This window comes from Symphalangus syndactylus, chromosome 1 (assembly GCF_028878055.3).
Source record: "Symphalangus syndactylus isolate Jambi chromosome 1, NHGRI_mSymSyn1-v2.1_pri, whole genome shotgun sequence".
Classification (NCBI taxonomy): domain Eukaryota; kingdom Metazoa; phylum Chordata; class Mammalia; order Primates; family Hylobatidae; genus Symphalangus; species Symphalangus syndactylus.
In genome coordinates this window covers 142,035,719-142,061,369 of record NC_072423.2, presented here as the reverse complement: position 1 = coordinate 142,061,369, position 25,651 = coordinate 142,035,719, and the positions used below count along the sequence as shown (strand labels likewise).

The 25,651-nt window shown below is 44.6% G+C and overlaps 1 protein-coding gene across 1 annotated transcript in view; it reads left to right on the top strand.

Moving 5' to 3' along the window:
• SH2D4A (SH2 domain containing 4A) overlaps positions 1-25,651 on the top strand; it is an 89,929-nt gene that overhangs the window by 3,560 nt on the left and 60,718 nt on the right. Inside the window, exons 2-4 of the mRNA XM_055286490.2 lie at positions 4,180-4,564; positions 17,617-17,776; positions 19,344-19,515. Coding sequence (XP_055142465.2) covers positions 4,384-4,564; positions 17,617-17,776; positions 19,344-19,515 — 513 coding nt within the window. The 5' untranslated portion in view covers positions 4,180-4,383. The remainder of the gene's footprint in view (positions 1-4,179; positions 4,565-17,616; positions 17,777-19,343; positions 19,516-25,651) is intronic.

The following is a 25,651-nucleotide window of genomic DNA, read 5'->3' as shown; positions in this document are numbered from 1 at the left end:
CTATTTTTATGATTTAGGCTGTCTCTTAGGCCTTTTAAAATTTGTTTTTTGTTTAGGTCTCAGAGTTATCCAAAAGACAGTTGTATTGTAGAACAGTGTGAAGGTGTGGCAATCAGGCCAAATCTATGGTATCATGGAAAACAACTGATTCTCTGACCTTTTAGCAATTGGTGTTCAGAATAAATAGCAGGTGTGAGCTTGTTGTTTATCATTTCTCTCTTTTAAGAAAGGTGCTGTGTTAGCTGAGCTAGTCCTTTGTTAGATCTTGAATCACCGGAGGTTTGCTGCCCTTGATATAGTATGGGAAAGTCCTCTGAGTTTGAATCAGTATCAGCAGTGATTACTTCCTTGTCAGGGAGTGAAAGTGGGAAAGTCCTAGTTAGTTAATTTCCTGATTTCTATTTCTTCTATCCTGGCTCCACCAGGCTCCTTCACTTCACAGTAAATTATGTCAGATACACTCAGATTAGGAGTCACAGACTGAACCAGCCCTCATTTCACAGATGAGGAAACTGAGTCCCGAGGAGGTGAAGTGACAGTGTAGAGTCACACTGCTCATTAGACGCGGAGCTGGGAGTTGAGACTGGAGTGCCTCTGGGTGTCTTCTGTGCACTGTGCTGAGCTTCAGTTGGGGTCTGAGAAAGCCTTGGAGTAGGGGTTAGGGGTTGGGAATTAGACGGTGAGGGGGACAGGTGATTTACACCAGTACCATTCAGCAGCTGCCGAATGGCCCACATTGTCAACGGCCTGACCACAGATAGTTGTCAGCTGGGTCCCCCAAGTATTCTTGGAGGCACAATAAAGCCAGTGTCTTTCCTTCAAGATGAACTAGTTAATTTTAATGTTAGAAATCCACATTTGCTATAAAAAGTAAAACGAAACAACATAAAAATGGAAATAATGTGAGCATTTCATCACAGAGGTGCCATGAACCTCCTTGCGCATGTGAGAGGCTGTGCTTTTTGCGCTGTTCTTAGTGTTTGTTTGGAAGGGGAAATTGTGGAGACGAAGTGGATGACTAAGTGCAAGGGGAAATGGAGGGGACTCAGTGTCTGGTGAATGCGTGGGTAAACAATGTCCACACCTGGGCCAGTGTGACAGTCGCTTCATTGCTGTCCTTCCTGGCTGGGGTGTGTGCACCTGGCCTCCCCTAAGCTTAGCTACTGTTGACCAGGAGGAGGCTTCTGCCCTGTGTCAAGCACCATCAGTTCAGCATTTCTGTTGCTGCAGGAATTTGCTGGCTTCCATTCTGAAATTTCATACATGGCACCACATCCTGCTCTTCTGATTCTGGGCACACAAACTCACAAAAAGGCTTCTGTGTCATGTATTACAGTGAAGCTGAGTTAGAGCTGGACTGCCCGGCTCTGCCGCTTACCAGCTGCTGACCTATGCTCTATCTTCCTAAACTGTGAGATGGGCATAGTGATGGGCTGGACTCTAAGGTAATTGTGAAGATTAAGAGAGTTAACACATGTAGAGTGCTTAATTAAGATGGTGCCTGGTACAAGAAGTGTTAGCTGTGTTATCAGGAATATGCAGGGCGGGGAAGACAGGAGGAATGTGACTTTGACACTTTAAGGGTTTTAGATTTTAGGATCTACCCATGCCTTTAATAGGATTCATGGCATTCAAAATGGGGAACACAGCAGAAGTCTCAACCCTAACTGAACTGTTCGCCTTCTGCCGTGTGTGATTTCTGTGAAAGCCAACCATTGAACATCAGGACATTTACTGGAATGTCAAGGAGTCTTTCCATCTCATTTCTTACCACTTTGTCTCGGAGCTTGTGGATTTCATTGGCTCCACCCTTTCAAAAGCTGCTAGAAACAAAAAGTCAAGAAATCTTGACAAGACATTCATTTTTTTTTTTTTTTTTTTTTTTTTGGCTGTTCAAGCCTTTAAGGGTATCTCAGTTGCAAAATACAAAGTTGGCAGGTGGACCTGGGAAGGGCATGACATTACTCTAATCCTTTAAAATTTTTCTCTTAATGTTTGGTTCCATTTCGATTCTGGTAGTTGAATGCTGCTGAGATGATAGGTTGCAGTTAGTAGGGATAGGTGTAGTTTCATCAAGGGCCTGGCTTCACAATGAACAGTCAGCGAATCTAAGAGCTGTGTAAGCACACCACTCTGTGGCAGCCTAGCTATTGAGTGTGCTTGTCTCAAAAGACAGGTGTAAATCAAGGAACAACTTTGCACGGAAGAGGAGGAAGACGGGAAGCTGAAGGAGGCCCCCAGGTGGTGAGAGGGGCCTTACAAATCTAGCTGTATCAATGACAAGGTGAATGAAGAGAAACCAACAACCCTACAATGGCCATAATGTAGCTCAGTGACTTCTCTGAAGTTTAAGAGTGTTTGAACATAGTATGGAGAAACAAGATATTTAAGAGCACATGGCAAGGTGTAAGATTATTGAGGTGTTATTATAAACAACAAATTATTGGTCAATTTCTTTTTTTTATTTTTGAGACTGAGTCTCCCTCTGTTGCCCAGGCTGGAGTGTAGTGGCGTGATCTCGGCTCACTGCAACCTCTGCCTCCTAGGTTCAAGTGATCTCCTGTCTCAGCCTCTTGAGTAGCTGGGATTACAGGCAACCACCACCGTGCCCAGCTAATTTCTGTATTTTTTGTTTTTTTAGTACAGATAGGGTTTCACTATGTTGGTCAGACTGGTCTCGAACTCCTGACCTTGTGATCCGCCCGTTTTGGCCTCCCAAACTGCTGGGATTACAGGTGTGAGCCACCATGCCTGGCCTATTGGTCAATTTCTTAGGACACATGTGATTCTGAAAAGTTGTAGTAAGTTTTTTTTCTTATATCTTATTACATCGAATCCAAAGTCTTTTGTTTTCCAGAATAGAAATATTTACATAGTTTCCTTCTGATTACAAAAGTATGATGGTTTATGAGACTTAGAAATTGTTTAAAAATAGAAAAATTATGACAATGTGGTAATATTTTTAAGCCAATATTTTCAAATAGAAATCTGGAAAGTGGAATGAAACCTCAGTAGGATTTCCAACCCCAGGAGAAGTTCTAGGAGGCCACTGTGCACGCTCGCTTTATGGTTTCTCTTTCAAGGAGCCATGCAGTAAAGTCATATAAATCAAGGATCCTTTGTTATGAACCTAATGACCTCTTCATCCCTCTAGTTTATCTGGTCTGTCCATTTAGGTTTTATCAAACTAGGTTATCCGGAAAAAGCACACCTAAAACTCGGTGACCTTCCAGAATGTAGATGGATGTTCTCTCTTGCACCTGCCCTCATTTTCATGGCTCTAGTAGGTTACCTGGAAATTACATTATCCTTATTTGAAGAGGAAAGTACATAATTTTGTTTATTTAATGCTACTTTTTGGGGAAATTGCAGAAAATGCATGGTGGTCTAGTTTTTATTTCTTCCTTTTTCTTCCTTGAGCATGGCTCTAGTTTGGTTTGGGGTGAGTTACTCTGTGACATCTCAAAAATGGTATTTTCTTTTGAAATAGGTACTTTGCAGAGAGCCTTTTAATTTCTTCCTGTGACTTTTTTTTTCTTTCTTTTTTCAGCCACACAGTTGGTGGTTTGTTAGGCTCTGGGATAATAATGTGTTTGCTTAGTTGGGAGCGGGACAAACCTCTGTGAACTTTTTTTGTTTGCCTGAGATTGACCTGTATAAAATTAGGGTTTGTTTTCTTTTTTTGACAAAGTATCTTTAGAAATTATAGGATAGAGGTTATACAAACCCTTAACAAAGTGTGCCTCAGGTTTTCTTCTTCTCTTTTCTCCCTGAACTGAAAAGTGATACTGTGTTTCCTCCTAGCTTTTTTTTTTTTTTTTTTTTTTGAGACGGAGTCTCTCTCTGTCGCCCAGGCTGGAGTGCGGTGGTGCAATCTCAGCTCACCGCAAGCTCTGCCTCCCGGGTTCACGCCATTCTCCTGCCTCAGCCTCTCCGAGTAGCTGGGACTACATGCGCCCGCCACCACGCCCGGCTAATTTTTTGTATTTTTAGTAGAGACAGGGTTTCACCGTGGTCTCGATCTCCTGACCTCGTGATCCGCCCGCCTCAGCCTCCCAAAGTGCTGGGATTACAAGCGTGAGCCACCGCGCCCGGCCTAGTTTTTTTTTTTCAAACCAGTCCTAGCCAGTGTCCACACATTTTAACATGCTGCCTGAATCGGGCTCTTTCTCTCTGCAGATTCAGTGAACAGCATTTTGGACAGGACATTTGGTGCCAGCTCTGAGGAGCCAGTTTGCTGAATTATTCTCCCAGTCAGCCAGGATTGTGAGCTGTTTGGGAAGTTTCGTGGACACGCCCAAGTGCAAGCACTGGTGGAGGGATACCTGGAGGCCAGTTTCAGGAACTTTTGCCACCAGTATAAAAGACTCCAGAACTGCAAAGATGCTGAAACAGATACTGTCGGAGATGTACATAGATCCTGATCTACTGGCAGAGCTCAGCGAAGAACAGAAACAGATCCTGTTCTTCAAGATGAGAGAGGAGCAGATCCGACGATGGAAAGAAAGAGAAGCAGCTATGGAAAGAAAGGAGTCCCTGCCAGTGAAACCCAGGCCAAAGAAAGGTAAACGTATCCACGTTTCTTCTGTGGATGTGTTGGCAGAATAGCTCCTGGCTTGCTTTGACAATTTCACAGTAGTCACAAGCAAAGCAGGTGCAAGTTCTAGTTTGATAGATGAATCGTAAATGTTATTGAGAATCTAATAGTGCAGTATGTCTACCTGAAGTCTACACACACACACAGTATTCACCAGGGAGTTGCATAGCTGTGAGGAAATCTTTTACTTGAAACCAGACTAACCTGAAGCTGTATTAAAAAGTCACCTGTGAGGTGTGATTTGAGGGGTATTAAGGAAGGTTTCTATCTCCTTTATCGTTACTGGTTCCTAATATTCCACTACTAGAACACAAAGTTCTTATATCAATATATTTATAGCAATTGTGTTTGCATTTCTTAGACATCAGAGGTTTTTCTTTGAGGTATCTTTTTAGGGAACACCTCCTCTTAAAATGTAAGGAACTGCTATAAGAAAAAAAAATCATAATACTATCTTTTTTTAGTATGAATGAGTTTCTCAGATGTAAACTTTTCCTCGTTATCAAAGGAATCTCTGGTAGTTTGAGAGGGTTCTTTTGAGACCAAGAGGGAGGAAATCTTTGTATATTAAGACTTAAAGCAGGCAAGGTGCAGTGGCTCATGCTTGTCATTGCAGCACTTTGGGTGGCCAAGGTAGGAGGATCCCTTGAGCCCAGGAGTTCTGACCAGCCTGGGCAATATAGTGACACCTTGTCTCTAGGAAAAATAAAAAATTAGCTGGGCATGGTGGTGCATGCCTGTAGTCCCAACTACTTGGGAGGCTGAGGTGGTATAATTGCTTGAGCTCAGGAGGTCCAGGCCGCACTGAACTGAAATCACACCTCTGCGCTCCACCCTGGGTGACAGAGTAATACTGTGTCTCAAAAAAAAAAAAAAAAGACTTAAAGCATATACACATACAGACAAAGAAAAACACAAATTGTCCGCCCTCCTCACTCCGTTCTCACTAACCCCCACACCCCCGCCCTGCTGTTCACATGCGAAGTCTGTCATGGGTGAATACCGAAGTTGTGAAAACACAGCACACTTTTCAAGGTCACTGGCAGAGGCATCTAAGACCAATCTCTTTTCATGTTTCATTAAACCAGGATAATAAAATTTTGTAAAATCACATATGGTTTCAAAGATTGAGAAAATGAATCTCATCTGCATCCCTGGTATATGTCCAGGTTCAAAAAGGAAGTCAGTGTAGCGTCCTTTACTTTTTACTGTCTTTTATTAAAACTTTTTTCCAATGATGCCTTTATCATGACAAGGAAATAAACATAAATATGTCGTTTCCTCTTGTTATGATCAATACAACTATTTATGAAACACCTCCTGTTTCAGATACTACGTGAAGCACGTTTATGTACATAATGCCTAACCTTCACAAAACTTCTGCAAAGTCAGCATGACAGTCCTGTTTTATAGATGTTGAAACTTAGAGAAGTTCATTTTTTTTGTTTGTTTGTTTGTTTGAGATGGAGTCTCATTCTGTTGCCCTGGTTGGAGTGCAGTGGCACAATCTTGACTCAATGCAACCTTCGTCTCCCGGGTTCAAGTAATTCTCCTGCCTCCGCCTCCCAAGTAGCTAGGATTACAGGCGTGTGCCACCACACCCAGCTAATTTTTGAATTTTTAGTAGAGATGGGGTTTCTCCATGTTGGCCAGGCTGGTCTTGAACTCCAGACCTCAAACGATCTGCCCCCCTGGGCTTCCCAATGTGCTGGGATTACAGGCCTGAGCCACTGCACCTGGCCATGAAACTTAGATAAGTTGAGTAATATATGCAAGGTTATACCACCTATAGTTGTCCAGTTCTGTTGGATTTTACATTATTCTGCACGATCCAAAATACAACTTTTCCTCCAACAAATAACATGGCCAAACTGAAACATAACTCTTTTGTCTTTCTAAACTGGTTTATGCACCTTCTTGGATTCTCTAGTCAGAGTTTTTCAGGTATAATTGGGTCTCTTCTGGGCACCATGTTCGTTGTGAACATAACATATATTAGTGTGACAGGGTGACCTTGGGGACTGGCAGCCAAAGGGTTCTTGCCACTAGAGTCTGTGGCCCAGACTCTGTTAGACTTTGGGTTTCTCGTGTTTGCTGAATTGGTCTCCTTGTGATGACTTAAAATAATAATTTCAGTTTCTTTGCTTACATTTCTCACTTGTAGGGTTTTGAATCTACCTCTCAGAAACCCTGTGTTAACTTTGTTAGTCAAATGATCGTGAGAAAAGTATGTTAATATAAGCGGGGAAAGTTCTCTCAATATCTCACGTCAAAAGTGTATTACCCCCTTAGATTGAAAACTTGGAAAAGTATATTTTGCATTAAATTAGTTCCTCTTCTGACTACAGAAAAGGAAAAGGTTCTCACACTTCCCCTAAAATCACATCACTTCTCTTTCGTCTTGCGCTGTCTTTGAAGATAAAACCATAGACCGTCCGAAGCAATGCTGTCATGGCTGGTGCTGCCAGAGGTGCTTATCTGTGCTGTAGACTTGCTAAGCCTGTGACCCTTGTGGATTGACAGGTCACTCGTGCATCTCCTCCCTGAAGGCTTGTGCTCCCTGCCTCCCCTTCTCCTGCCTTTCTGGTTAGTACTGGGCTAAGTGCTGCTTTTCCTTAGCAGTTCTTAGCCACACGGTGGTTTTGAAGGTTGTTCATTTCATTAAAAACATCATATGCCACCCCTGCCATTCCTTGACCCCCTCTAGCTTATCACTTAGAAGTTCTTTCATTGTCATCTCGTCATTTTTCACTATGACTACATGGACCCCTGTGCTTAGTGTTCAGGGATCATCACTAAAATTGTTGTGTATTGTGCATCACAGGAACTTGTCTATTTTTTTTTTTTTTTTTTTTAAGACACAGTCTTGCTCTGTCGCCCAGGCTGCAGTGCAGTGGTGTGAGATTTCAACTCACTGCAACCTCCGCCTCCCGGGTTCAAGCGATTCTCCTGCCTCAGCCTCCTGAGTGATTAGTTGGGTTTATAAGCACCTGCTACCATGCCCAGCTAATTTTTGTATTTTCAGTAGAGACAGGGTTTCACCATGTTGGCCAGCCTGGTCTCGAACTCCTGACCTCAAGTGATCCACCCACCTCCGCCTCCCAAAGTGCTGGGATTACAGGCATGACCCACCGTGCCTGGCTTGTCTGCTTTTTAGTAATCTGAAGGCTGAAGTAGAAGGGGCTGAAAAACTATCAGTATGTGAATTTAACTTAGTACTATATGAGAAGATCATTTCTGATTTCTGTAGTGGGAGAATGTGATACTTAGGGAGAGAAGTATGGACCTACTCTGCTTGCTGGGGTAGCTAGAGGTCTACAGCCGCACCGTCCAGTGCAGTCACCACTAGCCACGTGTAGCTCTTGAGCACAGGAAATGAGGCTAGTCTGGATTGAGGTGTGCTATACATGTAAACTACAAGATTTCAAAGACTTGGTAGAAGGAAAAGAAAATGCCACATTAATAATCGTATATTCCTTATATATGGAACTGATAATATTTTGTATATCTTGGGTAAAGTAAAATATATAAATTAATTTCACGTGTTCCTTTTGATTTTTTTTTTTTTTTTTGAGACAGAGTCTCTTGCTCTGTCACCCAGGTTGGAGTACAGAGGCGTGATCTCAGCTCGCTGCAACCTCTGCGTCCTAAATTCTAGCAATTCTCCTTTCTCAGGCTCCCAAGTAGCTGGAATTACAGGTGTGTGCCACCACACCCAGCTAATTTTTGTATTATTAGTAGAGATGGGGTTTCACCATGTTGGCTAGGCTGGTCTCAAACCCCTGACCTCAGGTGATCCACCTCCCTCGGCCTTCCGAAGGGCTGGGATTACAGGTGTGAGCCACTGCACCTGGCCTCCTTTTGATTTTTTTAATGTGGCTACTAGAAAAGTGATAGTTATGGATATGGTACACATTTCTACAGTGCTATAATGGCAGCATCAGCCAGCATTCAATACGCTTAACTGGGTATCAGACCCTGAGCTTTGAGATTGAGTATATTATCTCATTAAATAATCACAGCTAAGCCTGAAGTGTGTATTGCTATTCACATTTCACAGATAAGGAAAGTCAAGCTCAAGTTCATTAACTTGGCTAGGGCAAACGGTAAGTGACAGAGCTGGAATAGATCCTGGGTCTCATTCTCCCAAAGCCAGAACTATTAACAAATAAACTACATGGAGAGCTTAACTGGAGCTTCATGACAGTGACTTTTGTCTGAAGCTGCCTTCACTGGACCTTAATGACAGTGACTTTTATGTGAAGGCACCTTGCACACATCTAAAATGTGCTCGCGTCAGGAATCTGCCACAGAGCCTTCTTCTTGGGTGATTTTACTGGGTAACGCAAACAGAAGACGCCTTCACTTAGCAGCTTGTTTCCCAGCACTTATTTCATGGTGTCTGTGTCGAGTTGATGGAAACCTAATGCAATGGGCTGAGATCTGGTTGCTGTGCAAGGTGCGGAAGGGGCTCCTCTGTGTGCCCTTGAAACAGACTTGGATTCATATAGCTTTATTTGCTGCGTTCTCATTGTTCCCAAGGGGGCGGATCCTTTATGCAAAGCCTTCCCTCCATTTTTGTGAAATAATGTTAAGGCCATTGGTTCATGCCATTGACAGTGTTTGCCTCCCTGCCTTTCCCTCTTGAACTCACTGCATGCAGTAGAGTTATCAGCACAGAGGCATCAGCTGCTGGATTCCTTCCTTATCTTGATCAATTCGTCAGCTGCCTCTGACTCTAGATGCCTTTTGGTGTCTCTCTCTTGGAGTTGCCGCCCAGTCACGAGTCTCTTGCTCTCTCCCTGTTTTTTTTTCTTCTCTGCCGTCATCTTGAATATCTGTATTCCCCAGGGGGTGCCTCACACTGCACTGGTGGTTTGTGATTTTGAGATGAGGCTGGGGGCTCATAGACTCCTTTGAAAATTTACTGAAAGCTTAGAGCTAGGAAAATGCACAGCGACACCATTCTGTGTATAATCTCACAATGTTCACAGACTCCCTGAAGCTCATTCATAGACTCTCAGGGGTTCATAGATCCTAGGGTAAGGTGAAAGTTCTGATTATCTCCCTAGGGCAACTCTTAGAACCTTTAAACGTGAAACATCACCTTTATGCCAGTGACTCAAACCCAGATTGCCAAGCCGGACCTCTCACCCGAGTGTCAGTTGCCTGGTGAGCACCTCCGTTCAGAAGGCCTGTAAGCCTTGCAAGCTTGATGCAAAACCCAGTTCACCAGCATCACTCCAACTCTCTCCAGCATCTGCTTGTCCTGCCTTTTACTCTCAGTGATGATGGGTGGTATTGCTCTGTTCCCAGTCACCAAAACCAGAACTCCAGGAGCCATGCTGCTCCCCCCCCGACCCTCACCCACCCACCTAGTCTCTGATGCCTTGGATTTTGCTTCATCAGTCCCATTCCATAGAGATTTCCCACTACCAAGATACTGGTCTGTTAGGATGTGCCAAGCATAAGTTTTGTATTCATATGATTTCATTTAATCCTCACAAGGATCTGGTGAGGTAAATTTTGCCCCATTTATTGTTACAAATAAGGAAATATACTTAGAGACATAATTTGCATGAGTCGGTAGTGGAGTTAGGATTTGAACTCAGGTCCAGTTCAACTCCAAGTCTGTCCTGAACTACCGGCCCTGAGCCCCACTTTTCTGTTCCCCCAACTCTGGGCTTTATAATTTAACTGAGATTGGCTTCCTAGCTGCATGGTGAACATCTTTTTTGGGTAACACTGTCAGAACCCTTTCACCTTCCCTGAGCTGCAGGCTTCACTGATCCCCTCTCTCTATTTTCTAGTTCTTCCATCTGCTTTTCCAGCCGAGGTTCTCTCGTTTCTATACTGCCCACTGCTTCCCTAGGCTGTAGTGCCGTGCAGGTTCCCCAACTTTCTTTCTGTCCTCATCTCTCAATAAGCATAAAAATTTATTAAAATGTTTAGATATTGACTTTGATATTAATAACTTCAGAATTGTTACCTATGCTAACAAACATAGGAAATAATGGGGAAAGCAACAGTTTGAATCATTTCAGGAAGTTCTGATAGAAATCGGCCTTGGCCTTCATTAAAATGAATACGGGGCTAGACCTAGCGTTTTCATCACCCCGCTGCTCTGTGGAGCCGGGAAAGAACATGATGGCGACTTCACATCCCTGCTTGCCCAGTGGGGTCCTGTGTGTGGTTGCCACCCCAGCGTCCCTTTTCAGTTGCTCCATTTTCACCCTCCAGAGCATTTCAGTTTGGACTGTATGAGGTAAGCTGGCCTAAACAAGTTTTGCCATCACTCCGGCAGAACGGTTTTGAATTCTGGTCTCAGTGTTTACTAGCTCTGTGATCTTGTGCAAGTTATTTAATTCCTTGAGCCTCAACTTCCTCATTGTAAAATAGGTGAGTAATCACCTGAGCTGATATTTAGTGACAGATAGAGCATGGGCATCAACCAGTTGGAAGGGCTGTGGCCCCTGCCAGTCAGGCATTTGTCTTCTGGTTTCTGGGTCAGTTGAGGGGATCTGGGGTGTCCCAAAGGAGAGGCCAGAGGGAAGGAAGATCCACTTGGGACAATATGGCAGTGGTTTCTGGGAGTCTGCCAGCATGGTAACAACTTTGGTGTTGGTGGGCACCTTGCTTCCATCAGCCCTGATAAGACCCCACTGTAGTTAATATGGAACGTTGCTACCACTGTCCCCTCTACCTCATAGGAGGCCCTGGTGTTGATTCTCTTTTGTAGCTGTTGGCTCAGTCCTTAGTCTTCTCTTTGTGGGGATAAAGTACATAATTCTCCTTCCCTTTATCTCTGTTCTCTTCCCGCCCATCGTGTGTGTGTGTGTGTGTGTGTGTGTGTGTAGTGTGTGTGAAAGCGTGTGTACGTGCCTCTCCCTCCTCTCACACACACGTCTTTTACTATGATTGCCCTTCAGGTTGGATCCAGTGGTGGTGGACACCAAGGGCTGACTCCTCAAAGGTGAGTCTTAGCCCTTCATCTCCACCTTAGCTGAATCTAAGGCTGACATTCACTGCCCTTGAGGAGCTAATCCACACTGACGCCCGCGTCTCACCCTCAAATGCCTCTGTCGAACCCATCACCTGGGAATAAATCCAACACAACAGTGTTGTGAGTGGCATCACGCTGCAATCTAGGACTGGACCAAGCCCGGCCATCTCCTTGCCAGGGACATGTGTCACCCCACTTTTATCTGATGTTTTTCAACACTGCCTAGTTAGAGGAGGCCCTAGGGGGAAATGTCTCTCAGATCTTATTTCTCTGCAGATTGAAGTGTGGATGTATCTCTACTTGGCAGTGTGGTTCCGAGCAGGACTGACCAGCCTTTCTAGAAAAGTTGGTTTTAGAAAAACTCTTCAAGAAACCCCCAAGATAGCAAACATGAAGAGTCCTGCAGTGTATAAACATGATTCAAGGACTGGAAAGAGAAACCCTGTAATTAAATGAAGTGCTATAAAAAGCTCCCTCCTTCACTCACTTCTGATTAAAGAGTGCGTGTAATTTTAAGGTGAAGCAGACAGAAAATGCAGAATGCCTGGGCGGTATTCAGGTAGGAAAACACACGTGCATGCCCCATTAGGTTCCCTGAAATGTACCTTCAGAAAGCACACTTAAGGAGGTACACTGTGTGCAGAAATGTGGTTCTGTGTATCTCCATTTTCAACTTCTCTTACCAGACTGGAGCTTTCCTCAACTCCTTGTCAACACTTCGTTCTTCACCTGCACCTCATTCTGTCCATCATTCCCTGGGCGTCATCCTTGATATCCTTACTCCCGCCTCTTCCAACACCCCAGGTATACTCCCTGCCTGTGTTTCCCCCATTTAAAGAAATCATTCAGCCAGTTGTGCTCTTGAAGTGCTCTTTCTGTCCCTTGGGTCTATGGAGCAGTGCTGGGCATGTAGCAGACATTAAGTAAATACTTGCTGAACCAATAACGGGGAATCCTCCTTTTCCTCTTCACAGTAAACTCCAGAGCACACGCTGACTGCTGACACCAGTTCTCACCATCCCTTCCATCCCGCCTTTGTAGCCTGTCCCCACCGGCGTCCCCACAATGAGTCTCTCTGAAGTCCGAGGCTGCCTGAGAGCTTTCTCAGTCTGCATTTTCCTCCCCTTCATCTCAGCAGGGCTTGACACTGCCCTGTCCTTTTCCTCTCTCAGCGACATGGCAGGACCTTCTCCCTGGTCTCCTCCACTGTTTGGTTATTTGGGGCATCAGTATCCTCCAGGTTTTTCATTTGTTTATTGTCCATCAGGACTCTCTTTCCCCTCCCCTTTCTTTTGCCCTCTGAATAAAGCACCTGCTTTTCCAAGGTTCTCTTCTTGGCTTCATTCTCTCTAAGAGCTCATCTGTACCAGTGGTTTCAATGACGCCATCTATAGAGTCATTCCCAAGTCTACATTGCTAATCTCTGCCTCACTTCTGGACTCCAATTCTGGATTCCAGATGTCGATTGAAAGTCCTCATATGGACTTCTAGTAAAAGTAAAAATAACGTAGTCTACGCTTCCAAAGTAGCTCATTTTTTTTTTTACTCCTTAAGCAAATTAATTTTCCTGTCACTACTTCTGCCTGTCCCCTGCTGTGTTGCCAGTTAGTGAGTTTCAGGATTCTGGCATCATCTTTGAGTCCTTCCTTAAATCCAGTGGCCTGGACCTTCCTATATTCTTGAACACTGTCCTTTCCTATGCCTGCCTTATTTAGGACCTGACTGCCTCACTCCGGGTCTTTTCACCCCAGTCTCTCCCCATTCTCTCCCCAGATTCTGACTGAATACCCATCACATGCCACCCTGGTCCATCCTGTATATAGTGACATGCAGAGCGGAGCTTTCTCAATCACTTTCTTATCCTTGTGCCATCTGCTCAGAAATATTCATGTGTTCTTCATTGGCCACTCAGATAAAGAATGTGAAAATAATACACTCTGAGCATTTGTCACTTAGCAGGCCTGTGAGGTAAGACTTTCTTACCTCTGTTTATTATAGAAGGAACTCAGGCTTGGAGACATAAATTGATGTATGCATGGTCTCATAACTTGTCAGGGGTAAAACTGGGATTTTGCTCTTGCTTTCTGGCTCAACTGCAGTATAGGGCCTAAATTTCAGTACCTTAGCCAGGTGTGTGGGACCCTGTGCCACGTGGCCCTCTGCTCCCCTGTGTGATGGTCAGCCTATGCCACACATGTGCAGGTGCCTTCCGGTGCCCCTCTCGGCCTTGGTGGAGACCCTCATTTCTTATCGTCCATGTCTGCCTGCTGATTCCCTTCTCTATTCTTTGGTCACGCTGTTCTTTGCATCCAGTGTCAAACACACCCTCACTCTCTGTCTAAATTCCATATCCATCCTCCCATACTCAGTACAAAGAACTTGTTGTATTTCTCCTCTGTCTTTCCAGAGCAATCTCTCCATCCCCTGAATCCTCACTGGACTTAGTAGAAAATCCACCGTGTTATAATGTATGCTGTCCTGGCCCTCCAGGGACTTAGTTCTTTTTTTTTAAACATTCCCGTAGCATCCTTTAACACCACCCCCGACCACCTTTTGAAGTTCTAATAATTTTATAATTAATTAAGTATCCATGTTTGCTTCCCACAACTAGAATGTTAGTTTCCTGAGGACAGGGATTACTAGAATGTTAGTTTCCTGAGGACAGGGACTAGACTGTCTTGTCCTAAGTGTTTACCTGTGTGATATGGTTTGGCTCTGTGTCCCCATCCAAATCTCATCTTGAATTATACTCCCATAATTCCCACATGTTGTGGAAGGGACCTGGTGGGAGACAATTGAATCATGGGGGCACTTTCCCCCATACTGTTCTCATGGTAGTGAATAAGTCTTACGAGATCTGAAGGTTTTATCAGGGGTTTCCACTTTTGCGTCTTTCTTACTCTCTCTTTGCCTGCTGCCATCCATGTAAGACGTTACTTGCCCCTCCTTGCCTTCTACCATGATTGTGAAGCTTCCCCCGTCATGAAACTTTAAGTCCAGTTAAACTCTTTCTTTTGTAAATTGCCCAGTCTTGGGTATGTCTTTATCAGCAACGTGAAAATGGACTAATACACTGTGTCTACCTCAGTGCTTGACACGTATTAGATACGTGATGAAAATTCATTAAATGCATCACCTAATATCTTGCTCCTTCTCTTGTAGACTCTAGGTTCCTTGCAGGGGAATGGGCACATCTCTTTCATCCCTTTCATCCCTGTATCACCTGCAGCATCTAGCTCTACATCTTGCTAATAGTAAAAACTCATTTTCTGCCTTGTAGAATGAACTACAACTAAGGCCTTGAGAGTCATCCCCTCATCTGATGTGAAGCCGAGGGTATCCCAGCTAACACTCATTATACTAGAGCAACTTCCCCCTCCTCCTACAGCTTCAGGGAGTTCATGGAACCACTTGAAGCTCTTCCAATATGCCCGCTCTCTGAGCTCATTGAAGAGCTCTTAGAGGTGAAAAGTCAGCAGAGAGACCATTGTCATTGCCACTCTGTCAAGAGCCGGTTTTTCAGCATCTGGCTAACTGACATTTCCCATCTCATTCTCTTTCTTCTTGCCAAAAGCCACTACTTCTTTATGGTCACCGAGTTCTCTCTGTTCCCTCCTTTAAAGCTTTCTTGACTCTGCACCTTTGCTTTGCTCTCTTCTCTTTGTTTAGCTTTGAAGCCCCAACTGCTCACATGCAGTTCGAGGACTTCTCTCCCCACCTGTAGCAATGCCCCTTTTCCCTAAGAGTCCCCGCCCTGCCCGTAGCCTATGGCCTCTCTGGAGGCTGTTCTGGGCTGTCTTAGCTGAGTTACTGGAATCCCTCTGCCCTTCCTTTTTCTTCCCCTGGCACAGTGCCACTTGCCATCCTTTCTGGGAATCTTGCTCTTGCTGTCAAAAAAAATACTGACCGAGAACTACTTAGGTGAAGGCTGAGAGGCTGACATAATAAAAATATTATTAGTTGGCCTGAGAGAGTGTAATAAAAGGAGTTTTATGAGGTATGACAGCTTTCTAAAGTTAACGAACCATCTGGCATTACGTCAAACAGACAAAGAGCTTGCCAGGAGCTGGCATTGGTGCCCAGCCCCATTCTGGCACAGTGGGACTGATCTTCTCCTTCTTACCTGGAGGCCACATTTGCTGTTTCTCCACAGTGAAAACAGGAATTCTTTGGTAGTGCAGTCTGAGTCTATTCCCTCTGCCCAGCATCTCTGTTTAGAACATACTGCAGGAGTGTCCACTGTACCAAGAAGGGTAGAAAGGGTCAAAAGAAAGCACGAGCCTGGCTTTGAGCAGCCTGCTTTGGTAATGTATCCCAGGGCCACAGTACAAAAGTCAACAATACATTGGACAGAAGACACCTTAATTGGAAACCTCCTTTGACTTAGTGTGAGAGGACAAGACACAATCCCAGTGTGGTGGATGTTTCACTCATCAAACAGGGCCCAGCACACACACCAGCCGGGTGCCCTCTTCCATGCAGTCAGCACCACTGCTAGTTTGGGGTCTTGACTGGAGGTCCACCTTGGGCCCACAGTTGCCCTGACAGACTCAGGGATGGTCTCTGTTGGCCTCTCCTAGGTACGCTCCACCTGCTCCCGGTTTAAGGGAGCGCGACCGATGTGGCCGCATTTCAGGAGCACTAGGATGTAATCTAACCTGGAGGCCAATTGTAAACAAGGGTTATTTAAGTAGCTTCACCAAGTATCACACTACCTGGTCATATTATCTTCTCACAGGCTGGTGTGAATCTCTGAGGCAGCCATATAAGTCAATAATAGGCTAGCAATGATAGCAGTTAACCTCTATTGAACTCCTGTTATGTGGCAGGCACTAGGTGAAGAACTTGGCACAGGTAGCCTGCCTACCCACAGCAACCCTAGGTAGTAAATACTGGTATTCCCATTTTGCAGATGAGGAAATTGAGTCTAAAGAGTTTAAGAAAGTTGTCCAAGTCACATAGCTCGTAAGTGGCAGGGCTAGGATTTGAACTCACGGTGGTCTAAATCCAAAATGCCTCCTTGTCTAAGGCAAGAGGATTACTTGAAGCCAGAAGTTTGAGACCAGCCTGGGCAACAAAGCAAAACCCTGTCTCTACCAAAAATTTAAAAAATTAGCTGGGCATGGTAATGCATGCCTGTAGTCCTAATTACTATGATCTCACCACTGCACTCCAGCCTGAGTGACAGAGCAAGAAACCATTTCTAAAATAAAATAATAAATACAAATAAAATACAATATAAATAAAAATAAAATAAAATAATAAAACCTGCTTTTTATCCACCAATGAAGCCTGTGAATGTAGTACAAATGCCACACCCTTGAACAGCTGTGGAATTCTGGGTTACAGGGAGATTGTTAGATTTAAGAGATTATGGTGTGAAGTGCTAGCTCTGTTACCCTAAAGGATAATGCAAACAATGAATGCTTTCTTCCCATTTCTGCTTCTTCATTTATAAAATAGGCACGTGCAGCCAGGTGCAGTAACACACCTGTAATTGCAGCACTTTGGGAGGCTGAGGTGGGTGGATCACGAGGTCAGGAGTTCAAGACCAGCCTGGCCAAGATGGTGAAACTCTGTCTCTACTAAAAATACAAAAATTAGCCGGGCGTGGTGGCAGGTGCCTGTAATCCCAGCTACTTGGGAGGCTGAGGTGGGGAATTGCTTGAACCCAGGGGGCAGAGGTTGCAGTGAACCAAGATCATGCCACTGCACTCCAGCCTGGGCAACAGTGTGAGACTCTGTCAAAAAAAAAAAAAAAAAAAAAAGCACGTGCAAAAAACATACCCCTGATATTTTTAAAACAAATATATTCACTGAAGCTGCCTCTCACTGCCACCACTGCCACCACTGCCATTGCTACCTACAGATGTTCCTGAGCAGTTGGAAGTTCTTTGTCTCATCTAATATATATATATTTTTTCAAAGACCCTAAATACTTTAGTGATGGAAACAGTAATCTATGACTAAAGATATTTGTACAATCTGAATTTTTTGTTTGTGTGTTTGTTTGCAGAGAATGGCAAATCTGTTCATTGGAAGCTGGGAGCCGATAAGGAAGTCTGGGTGTGGGTGATGGGCGAACACCATCTAGATAAACCCTATGATGTGCTCTGTAATGAAATTATTGCTGAGAGGGTCCGGCTGAAAGCAGAACAGGAGGCAGAAGAGCTCAGGTATGAGATCTGCAAAGCAACCAGAGACTTAAAGACTTTCCAGACTTTAGAAAACATGGCAAACACGCCTCTTGCTCACAGTATCAGGTGGAAGAGTAGGGTTGGGTTGGAGGGTCACAAAAGTCACTTTGGATCTCTTTGGAAGGTTGATTTAGATTTTTGGTCTGAAGACCTTTTGGATCTCTTTAGAAGGTTGATTTAGACTTTTGATCTAAAGTTTTTGATAGCACTAAAGACCTCATGAAAGTCTTTAGTGCTGTCAAATCAGCTGCTTCATCTCCCTGCTTGTCATTCCAGTTTTGATCTGTATGAGTGTGTGAATTCCCCAGTGATCACCCGTGGCTGCACCAGAGTCATGTTAGAGCAATGCAGGCCGACGCAGCTGAGTATCAGGAACATATGTGAGAAATGCAGTGACTGTGCAAGCTTCAGGCTTTCCAAGGAGATCACTTAGATACAGGTGGCTGGATAATCAGGCTCTTTAGGTGCCTACACAGTGCAAGGTACTGGGAATTCAAAGAGAAACAGGGAGCTTCCAGTCTAGGAGGAGAAGGAGACATATGCACAGCTCACTGCGGCCAGTGCAGGCTGTGATTTGTGCTATAATTAAGGTAGAAACAGAAAGTTTACCAAGCATAGGTGGGAACCTATCATTCTGATCCACAGACAAGGTGAAATCTGAACCGAACCTTGAAAGGAGTGGTTTTCCAGCTACAGAAGGCCAGGAAGAAAGTGCAGGCAGAGGGCTTAACCAAGATCCCTAGACTTGACTACGGGTGGTTCTTTGGGGAATGATGAGGTCTTCTGAGCATTTGGAAAACACTTGGACAACTGCTTCAGAGGCCAGATTTAGGAGTTTAGACCTTATTCTGTGGACGGTTAGGTTTTTCAATAGGGAAGTGACGTCAACTGCAGATGTAGGAAGGTAACTCGGAGGGAAACTGAGGCAGGTGATGGCGCTCCTCTGCTGGGTACCTGGGGTGCTCTGGGTGTCCTCCTCTGGCTCTGGGCAATGATGTTGACAGCCGTACTCTGAGATTGTGAAGTGGAAATTGGGACAGACATGAGGACCACAGTTCAGTTCCCAAGGGCTAGGGATGCAAAGCAGACTCTGGCACAGTGGATGGTGCATTGGACTTTCAAGGGCTGGGATGCTGCCCACTAGTGCCTGTAACTTTAAAACTATCAATGGCCATATGAAGATAAAGGAATTATTTAATCATTGATTGGAAGGAGACGGTGTGTTCTAATAGGTTAACTTCTAAACCAGGAGTCAGGCAGACCAGGGTTCAGATCTTGGCTGTACCACTATGTGGTCTTGGATGAATTACAAAATTTCTTGGAGCTCTTATAACAAAGTGAGGATGATAATGCCTTCCTCACAGCGTTGTGATGAGGATGAAGTTAACGTCTTTACACACCTAACACAGGGCCCAGCATGTTAGAAGCACTCAGTAAGTGGTGTCTGTTACTGTTTTTCACATAATTTGAATGTCGACATATGCTTTGGAAAAGCTCTTCCTGTTGAAGAATGTTTTTTGAGAATTTCACTTTTGCCTGTCTTCAGAAAAACTCACTCTGAAGAATTCACCAATAGCTTGAAAACAAAATCACAGTACCATGATCTGCAGGCTCCAGATAACCAGCAGACTAAAGACATCTGCAAGAAAGGGGCAGAAAAGGAGGAATTGGAGCAAGGATCTAGGCCAGCACCAACCCTGGAAGAAGAGAAAATCCGAGTGAGTCCTTCCTGTCTGTAGATGTGCGGAATTTCATCATGGGGGAGAAAAAGCTATTGAGGCCACAGGGACTACTGTGGCTGTGTGTCGGGATACTCCAGTGGCTTTCTTGGGAGAAATGCCTCCTAACTTTAAGATCCTCCAGGCCAGGGGCGGTGGCTCACGCCTGTAATCCCAGCACTTTGGGAGGCCAAGGCGGGCGGATCACGAGGTCAGGAGATCGTCTCGATCTCGGCTAACATGGTGAAACCCCGTCTCTACTGAAAATACAAAAAAAAAAAAAAAAAAAATTAGCTGGGCGTGGTGGCGGGCCTGTAGTCCCAGCTACTCAGGAGGCTGGGGCAGAAGAATGGCGTGAACGTGGGAGGTGGAGCTTGCAGTGAGCCAAGACTGCGCCACTGCACTCCAGCCTGGGCAACAGAGCGAGACTACGTCTCAAAAAAAAAAAAAAAAAAAAAAAAAAAAAAAAAGATCCTCTTGCTCATGTCACTTGGGGGATTTACCTTCCATGCTACATCATGAAAAATAAAGCACCCCTATTTCGTGAGACTGAAAGTAACAAGCAAGAACGCTAGCAATGCAATTTGGCATTTTAAGATATTTTCAGGTTCTACTCAAAGCTGCCCCATTATATGTCTTCTGTTACAGCAGAGTTTGGCAAACATTTTCTGTAAAGTGCAACATAGTAAATGGTTTAGGTTTTATGGGCCATGCCATCTTTGTCACAGCTATACACAAATGAATGAGCATGGCTGTGTTCCAATAAAACTTTATTTTCAAGGACAGGCTGAGGGGCAGATTTGGCCTGTTCATGATTTAGATTACATTCTACTGAGTCTTCGCCTTTTTGTTACAGACTCTAAACATCAGTGCCTGTTTGGCTTCATCGGCTCTGCCTGTGACTTGGGGGACAGTTACTCCCCCAACGTAATAGAAATTTTATACTCAGAATTGGTATGAATTCTCTTACGGTTCAGGTGGTTTAAAGAACTCAAACATAATTTGCTGGTTGGATTATAGTTTGGGAGAACAATCAAACTATATTATGAAGTACCTTATTATTCTGCCAGGAATTTAATTACACTGAGAATTGACAGGGATTTGCAGTTGTTTGATTTCCGTTTATGTCTCCAGCCCTGCAGCACTGGCTGTGTGTGCTTTTGACTTCTTTGAGGCTATCAAATGGGAACACAGATATCTCCTGCCTCCTTCTAGGACCTAGTGAGACTCTGATAACTAACATGGTCAGAGGTTATTCCACAGCAAAGCACACTGCTGAGTGTCTCATGTGATCCTCACAATAACATGAACTAGAGACATTTGTCCATTTTACAGCTGGGGAAACTGAGGCTAGGTGTGGTTAAGCAACCTTCCCAAGGTCTTATTCAAACCCAGGTCTGCAGGACTCCCAGGCTATTCCTTAAATATTAACTACTAACTCCTTAATTCTTAACTCTTGTATTTGGTTGTGTCATTAATATGAGAGCTATGAAGAAGCTTTTTATGAAGGGCTACAAATATGAGGCTCAAAATATTTAGGAAGAGAAAATTCTAAATTTGGTTTTTCATCTCAAGGTCAGCCCTGGGCATGCTCCCCACATCCTCAGTGAGGCCTCCATGCCTCCCCAGGCGTGCTTTGCACTCAGCATGCGTAACACCAAACTCCCCCATCACAGCTCCCCTCCCCACACCCCTCAAACCAAGAACAATAGCAATAACAAGAAAGCTCCTTCCAGACTATTAATTATGCAGCTGAGTGCGGTTGCTCACACTTGTAATCTCTGCTTTTAGAGGCCGAGGCAGAAGGTCCTTTTTGAGGCCAGGAGTTCCAGACAAGCCTGGGCACAATCCTGCAGAGTTAGTGAGACCCCCATCTCTACAAAAAATAAAAAAAAATAGCCAGGGCTGGTGGTTCATGACTGTGGTCCTAGCAACTCAGGGGGCTGAGGCAGGGGGTCGATTGAGCCCAGGAATTTGAGGCCGCAGTGAGTCCCGATTACACCACTGTACTGTAGCCTGGGCAACCAAGTGAGACCCTGACTCTTAAAAAAAAAGTATTAAGTATGTATGCTTATCTTTGTGCTTGAATTACAGTACTTTTTTAGACCTTTTTTTTTCAAAAGTAGGACAAAAGATTAAAATGGAAATTAAAATAGATACCACAGTTATTATTCTTTAACCATCTCATAAATATTATATTGCGAGTGGTACTGTTCCATTCCGTAGGTGCCTGCTAAACTGTCATATGGAAAGAGATGGGGGCAGGGGAGAAAGAAACATTTAGGTACAAGGAATATGGAAATAGATGGGTGACAGGTTTTTATATTTCTGCTTTTTATCCTTCCCTGTGTCAGAGCAGATGTTGTCAGGGGCTCCTGTGGTATTTGCTGAAGTTCACTCTGACAGCAGGCCACACAGCGAGGAGGCTGATCTTCACAGCTAGTGTGCGCCTTTAAAGAGGTTGTCTGCTACCTCTTAGACAGTTGACTCGATGGTACATTATATTTTTATCGTAAGTTCTGTATATGTCAGTATGGTGGCCTGAATATTTATCCCCCGAAATTTATGTCCACCTAGAACCTCAGAATGTGAGCTTATTTGGAAATAGATCTTTGCAGATGTAATTAAAGGATCTCAAGATGAGATCACCCTGGATTTAGGACCCTAAATCCCATTACAGGTGTCCTTATAAGAGGAGAGCCAAGGGAAATGTGTACTAGTCTGTTTTCACGCTGCTGATAAAGGCATAACCGAGGTTGGGCAGTTTACAAAACAAAGAGGTTTAATGGACTTACAGTTGTACATAGCTGGGGAGGCCTCACAATCACTGTGGAAGGTGAAAGGCGTGTCTAACATGGCAGCAGACAAGAGAGCTTGTGCAGGGAAACTCCCCTTTATAAAACCATCAGATCTCATGAGACCCACTCACTATCACAGGAACACCATGGGAAAGACCTGCCCCCTTGATTCAACTGCCTCCCACCAGGTTCCTCCCATAACGCATGGGAACTGTGGGAGTTGCAATTCAAGATGAGTTTTGGGTGGGGACACAGCCAAAGCATATCAGACAGAAACACTAGGAAGAAGGCCAAGTGAAGAAAGAGGCAGAAAGCAGAGTTATGCTGCCGTAAGATGAGAGCCACCGGAAGCTGGAAGAGGGAGCACAGCCCTGCACAGCCTTGATTTCTGACTCCAGCCTCCAGAACTGTGAGAGAGTAAATATCTTTTGTTTTAAGCCATGAAGTTTATGGCCATTCATAGCAGCAGCCCTGGGTAGTGAATGCAGTAACTTCTCATTGACTTTGTCAGAAATGTTTCATTATGCTACCCTAATTATTAAATAGTTATTAAAATGGAGAAGCAACCATTTTAGAGAGACAGACCCACTTTCTGGAAAACCAGAAATAATTTGAATCCAGCATCCCTCACTTCCTTGTGCTGTAACTTTTAGCTCTTGAGTTTCTCCCTCTATCAAAAGGGAATAAACAATCTATTTGTTAGGCAGAATAATGGCAAATATTAGCCACATTTAGATCTCTTGGACCCACAAACACATTACTTTACATGGAACAGGGGACTCTGCCTCTGGGACCAAGGTTAAGAACCTTGAGATGGAAGATTATCCTCGAATATCCAGGCAGGCCCAGCTTGATCGCACGAGTCCTTAAAGTAGAGACTCTTTCCTGGTTGAGTTCAGAGGGAGATGTGGCTATAGGATAATGATAAGAGACATGTGATGTTCCTGGCTTTGATGATGGAGGAAGAGACCACATGTGAAGCAAGGAACGGAGGCAGCTTCTAGAAGCTGGAAGAGGCAAGGAATCGGATTCTCCTTGAGTCTACAGAAGGCACGCAGCTCTGTTGACACCTTGATGCCAAGGTTGGGTCTCTGACCTGCCGAAATGTACCATAATTTGTGTTGTTCAAAAGCATTGAGTTTATTGTAATTTGTTACAGCAGCAGTGGAAAACCAATACAGTCTGGTAGGATTTTGTGATGAATAAGTGAGGTATCGTATTGGTCAGGGTTCTTTAGAGGGACAGGACTAACAGGATAGATGTATATATGAAAGGGAGTTTATTAAGGAGTATTGACTCACACCATCACAAAGTGAAGTCCCACAATAGGCCATCTGCAAGCTGACGAGCCAGGAAGCCAGTCCGAGTCCCCAAAACTCCAAAGTAGGGAAGCCGACAGTGCAGCCTTCAGTCTGTGGCCGAAGGCCTTAGAGCCCCTGGCAAACCACTGGCATAAATCCAAGAGTCCAAAAGCTGAAGAACTCAGAGTTCAATGTTTCAGATCAAGAAGCATCCAGCACAGGAGAAAGATGGAGGCTGGAAGACTCAGCTGGTCTAGTCCTTCCATGTTCTTCTGCCAGCTTTTATTCTAGCCACGCTGGCAGCTAATTAGATGGTGCCTACCCAGATTGAGGGTGGGTCTGCCTTTGCGAGTCCACTGACTCAAATGTTAATTTTCTTTGGCAACACCCTCACAGACACACCCAGGAACAATACTTTGCATCCTTCAATCCATCAAGTTGACACTCAATATTAACTATTACAGGTATTCAACACTGAGCACTTATTTCAGTGCCTCTAAACACATATCAGATATTTAGTTAGCTCACTTTCCTCTTCCCTGTAAATTTTCTTTTCCTTTTTTTTTTTTTTTCCTTTTTGAGGCAGGGTCTCCGTCTCCCCCAGGCTGGAGTGCAGTGGTGCAATCATAGCTCACTGCTGCCTTGAACTCCTGGGCTCAAGCAATACTCCTGCCTCAGCCTCTCTAGTAGCTGGGACTACAGGCACAGGCCACCACCTCCAGCTAATTTCAACAATGTTTTGTAGTGATGGGATCTCGCTGTGTTGCCCAGGCTGGTCTTAAACTCCTGGTCTCAGGTGATCCTCCCACCTCAGCCACCCAAAGTTCTGGGATTACAGGTGTAAGCCACTGTGCCCGGCCCCTATATATTTTTTCTTAGCTTAAATACATCAACAGTGAGGAGAGGATCCCAAGATTGATTGATTTACTCATAACATGTTTTGAGTACCCAATAGGTGCTAAGTGTTGAGGTTATGATACTGGAGTAAAACAGAATCACTGCTCTCATGACGTTTTAGTTGGGGAGGGAGAGAGAGACATCACATAACATATAGTTAAAAACAATAACAAGTGCTGTGACGTGAGGGATAGGTTTCTTTTCACCCCAATTACATTAGCACTGCGGCAGCTCCAAGGAGCCAAGGATGGCTTTGCAGAGGACATGGCCCCGAGGGCTGGCAGTTCCAGCTGAGGAACATGTGGCAAAGGCTGCGTAGCTGGAGGGAAAGCGGGCTTTGGAGGAGCCAAAGGGGCCAGTGTGACTGGAGTGCAGAAGCAGGGAAAGCATTGTGGGGGGTGGGGCAGGGCCAGACAAGACAGGGTCTTGGGGGCTACTTATGTGTTTTGACTCTTTTCAGGAACAATTGGAAATTGTCAGTGATTATCGAGCAAAGGGTTGAGCTGATCAGGTGTATATTTTGAAAAGGTGAGATCATTCTTGCATCACAGAGGTTGGAGGAACCAGGTAGCGTGACCCAGGTTTCTAAGCTTGGATGCCTGGGAGAATGAGATGTCAGCAGGATGGACGGGCGTGTCTGGAGGAAGAGCTGATGTTAGAGGAGATGGTGATTCTGGTTGAGACGTGTCAGGATTTTCCAGGCTACTTGCAGCAGTGGTAGTGGTGGATACATACTGATTTTTTTCTTTTCTTTCTTTCTTTTTTTTTTGAGACAGGGTCTTGCTCTATCACCCAGGCTGGGATACAGTGGCACAATCATAAGCTCACTGTAACCTCCAACTCGTGGGCTCAGGTTATCCTTCAGCCTCAGCCTCCTGAGTGGCCAGGACTACAGGCACATGTCTGGCTAGTTTTTAAATTTTTTGTGGAGACAGAGTTTCACTGTGTTGCCTAGGCTGGTCTTGAACTCCTGTGCCCGAGTGATCCTCCTGTCTCAGCCTCCCAGAGTGCTGGAATTACAAGTGTGAGCCACTGCAGCCAGTCAGGCTGATCTTATACATGTGATTTGGAGTTCACAACACTTTTTCTCATCGAGTTAAGTCTTTTCACAACACTCCTGTGAAACAAACAATACATTAC